Raw genomic sequence first — 3417 nt, forward strand, 5'->3', positions numbered from 1 at the left:
AACAAAGTTGGAGGCTGCAATGCTTGATAAGAAATGTACGCATTATCCTGCCCATGTAATTGTAACCCCTCTGTACAGTATGTTCACAAAATAAAATTAAATTAAATTTAAAAAGAAAGAAAGAAAGAAAGAAAAAAAGTCTCAGTTGAGAAGGACCCAACATTGAGGCTGCTATGAGTTGTTTGCTGAACTAAACTGCAGTTTTTTGTTTTTTTTTTTGGGTGGGGGGGGTCCAGTCATGGGCCTGAACTCTGGGTCTGGGTGCTGTCCCTCAGCTCTTCAGCTCAAGGCTAGCGCTCTACCACTTGAGCCACAGTGCCACTTCTGGCTTTGTTCTTTATGTGGTACTGAGGAATCGAACCCAGGGCCTCAGGCATGCAAGGCAAGCGCTCTACCACTGAGCCACCTTCCCAGCCCTAAACTGCAGTCTTCAGTGTTGGCTGTCCTTTTTGTAACAAAGAGCTTGACCATAGACTATTTCTTTTTGTTTTTGTTTTTGCCTGTGCCTTGGATTCGGGGCCTGGACACTGTCCCTGAGCTTCTTTTTTTCAAGGCTGGCACTCTACCACTTGAGCCATAGCAACACTTCCAGCTTTTTCTGTGTATGTGGTACTGAGGAATTGAACCCAGAGCCTCATGTATGCTAGGCAAGCACTGTACCACTAAGCCACATTCCCAGCCCCTAGAATGTTTCTTATTGTGGAAGGAGGGAGGGCATAAGTTGGTGAAGACCAGCTTTGTCCTATTGGGCATGGTTGGGCAGGTGGTACTGGTCACAGAAGCCTCAAAGGTATGGGATCCCTCAATTTTATGAAATAACATAATTGATGGCCTATAGAAATGGAAGCTGGTGCCAGTGGTTTTATACCTGTAATCTTAGCTACTGAAGAGGCTGTTTGGAGCCAGCCAAACTGGAAAGTTCTTAAGACTGTCACCTGTAAGCACCAAAATGTGAGAAGTGGAGTTATGGTTCAATTGATAGAGTGCCAGCCTTGAGCAAAAAAGTGAAGGGATAGCTCTCAATTCCTGAGTTCAAACTCCATAGGCACAAAAAAAGAAAAACAAGAAGAAAAAGAAAGAGAGAAAGAAAATAAAAGAAAGCGATTCCTTGGGTTAGGTTTGTGGGGAAAAAATGAGAGTGACTCTGTGTGTGTGTGTGTGTGTGTGTGTCTGTGTGTCTGTGTGTCTGTGTGTATGTCTGTGTCTGTTTGCATGCATGTGTGGGCGCATGTGTGTGCACGTGCACCAATCCTGGGGCTTGAACTCAGAAACTAAGCTTTATCTTTGGGCATTTTTGTTTATGGCTGAAATTCACTTGAGCCATATCTTCATTTCTGGCTTTTTTGTTGGGTAATTGAAGATTTCCTGCCCAGTTTGGCTTTGAACTGTGATCCTCAAGTCTCATCCTCCTACTCATGAGTAGCTAAGGTTACAGGGAGGAGCCACCAGCACCCAGCCTGCACTTCTGGCTTTGTTGTTGTTGTTGTTTTTGGTGGTTAATTGGAGATAGAAGTCTGTCTAGGGGCTGGGAAGGTGGCTCAGTAGTAGAGTACTTGCCTTGCATGCATGAGGCCCTGGGGTTGATTCCTCAGCACCACATAAGAAAAAGCCCGAAGTGTTGCTGTGGCTCAAATGGTAGAGTTCTAGACTTGAGCTGAAGAGCTGAGGGACAGTGTCCAGGCCCAGAGTTCAGGCCCACTACTGACGATTAAAAAAAAAAAAGTCTGTCCAGGTTGGCTTTTAACTTTGATCCTTATATCTCAGCCATTTGAGTAGCTAGGATTATAGATAGACATGAACCACTGGTGCTTAGCTTATACGTGTTAGTGTGTGTTTGCAGTGCTGTAGATTAAATCCATGGGCTTCCTAAAGCTAGGCAGGTGCTTTGCCACGGAGCTACATTCCCCATGCCAGAGGGTATATTTTGGGGTTCATGAAAATATTATTTTCTTTCTTTTCTCTCTCTGTGTGTGTGTGTGTGTGTGTGTGTGTGTGTGCGCGTGCGTGTGCTTGCGCCAGTAATGGGGCTTGAACTCAAGGCCTTGTGCTCTCACTTGGCTTTTTTTTCTCAAAGCTGGAATTCTATCATGTGAGTCATACCTCCACTTCTGTCTTTTTTGCCGGTCAATTGGAGATGAAAGTCTCAAAGACTTTTCTACCCAGGCTGGCTTCAAACAGAGATCTTCAGATCTTAACTTCCCAGTTCATTGATGAAAAATTTCTGCCAGGCATTGGATGGCTCACACCTGTAATCCTAGCTATTCAAGAGGCTGAGATCTGAGGATTGCGGTTCAAAGCCAGCCCAGGCAGGAAAGTCCATGAGACTGTTATCTCCAATTAACCACCAGAAAATCAGAAGTGGCACTGTGGCTAAAGTGGTAGAGCGCTAGCCTTGAGCTGAAGAGCTGAGGGACAGCACCCAGGCCCAGATTTCAGACCCTATGACAAAATAAAAAAGTATACAAGGTGGGCATTGGTGGCTCACACCTTAATCCTAGCTACTCAGGAGACTGAGATCTGAGGACTGAGGTTCAAAGCCAGCCCGGGCAGGAAAGGCTATGAGACTCTTATCTCCAATAAACCACCAGAAAACCAGAAGTGGCGCTGTGGCTCAAGTGGCAGAGTACTAGGCTTGAGCTGAAGAGCGGAGGGACAACGCCCAGGCCCAGAGTTCAAGCCCCAGGACCAACAACAACAATAAAAAATGTATACAACAAATTCCAATGGAAAAGATCAATTCATATACCTGTGTTGTTTCAATCATACTTTATGTTTTGCAGTGATGGAGTTGAGGTTTTGACACTGTTATCTTTCTTGCATACAGATTACAAAACGGTTAAGAAAGGCCTTTCCAATTGTAGCTCAGATCTGAACCTGGTCACTGACTGCATGGAGCATGCTGTAACGTCGGCACACCCTCGTACTCGATATGTGGCTGGCTGGGATGCTAAGTTCATATTCATACCACTCTCTTACTTGCCTACATCACTGGCAGACTACATATTGACCAGCTACATGCCCAAACCAGTTGAGGCAACCTAACAACAACAAACCTGATTCAGTTGTTCTTGGAATGAAGAATAAATCGGAAACTTGTTGGTGTCTCAGTAATCCAGTGTGTTTTTGTTTGTTTTGTTTTTGCCAGTCCAGGGGCTTGAACTCAGGGCTTGGGCACTATCCCTGAATATCTTTTCTTGCTCAAGGCTAGCACTCTGCCACTTAAGCCACAGTACCACTTCCAGCTTTTTCTGTTTATGAGGTACTGAAGAATCAAACCCAGGCTTCATGAATGCTAGGCAAGCACTCTACCACGAACCACATTCCTAGCCCAATCCAGTCTGTTTATGGTAATATATTTTCTTGCCTAAACACATTTAGCTAGCATCCTGTTTGAGTTCCAGATAGCCATAGTTTGCT

General features: G+C 44.8%; 1 protein-coding gene across 1 annotated transcript in view; it reads left to right on the plus strand.

The window, feature by feature from the left end:
* Hsd17b6 (hydroxysteroid (17-beta) dehydrogenase 6) overlaps positions 1-3111 on the plus strand; it is a 19231-nt gene extending 16120 nt beyond the window's left edge. The window contains exon 4 of the mRNA XM_013017969.1: positions 2825-3111. Within this exon, the coding sequence (XP_012873423.1) occupies positions 2825-3042 (218 nt within the window). The 3' untranslated portion in view covers positions 3043-3111. The remainder of the gene's footprint in view (positions 1-2824) is intronic.
* The last annotated feature ends 306 nt before the right edge of the window (positions 3112-3417 follow it).

Source organism: Dipodomys ordii, unplaced genomic scaffold, assembly GCF_000151885.1.
Source record: "Dipodomys ordii isolate 6190 unplaced genomic scaffold, Dord_2.0 Scaffold3, whole genome shotgun sequence".
Classification (NCBI taxonomy): domain Eukaryota; kingdom Metazoa; phylum Chordata; class Mammalia; order Rodentia; family Heteromyidae; genus Dipodomys; species Dipodomys ordii.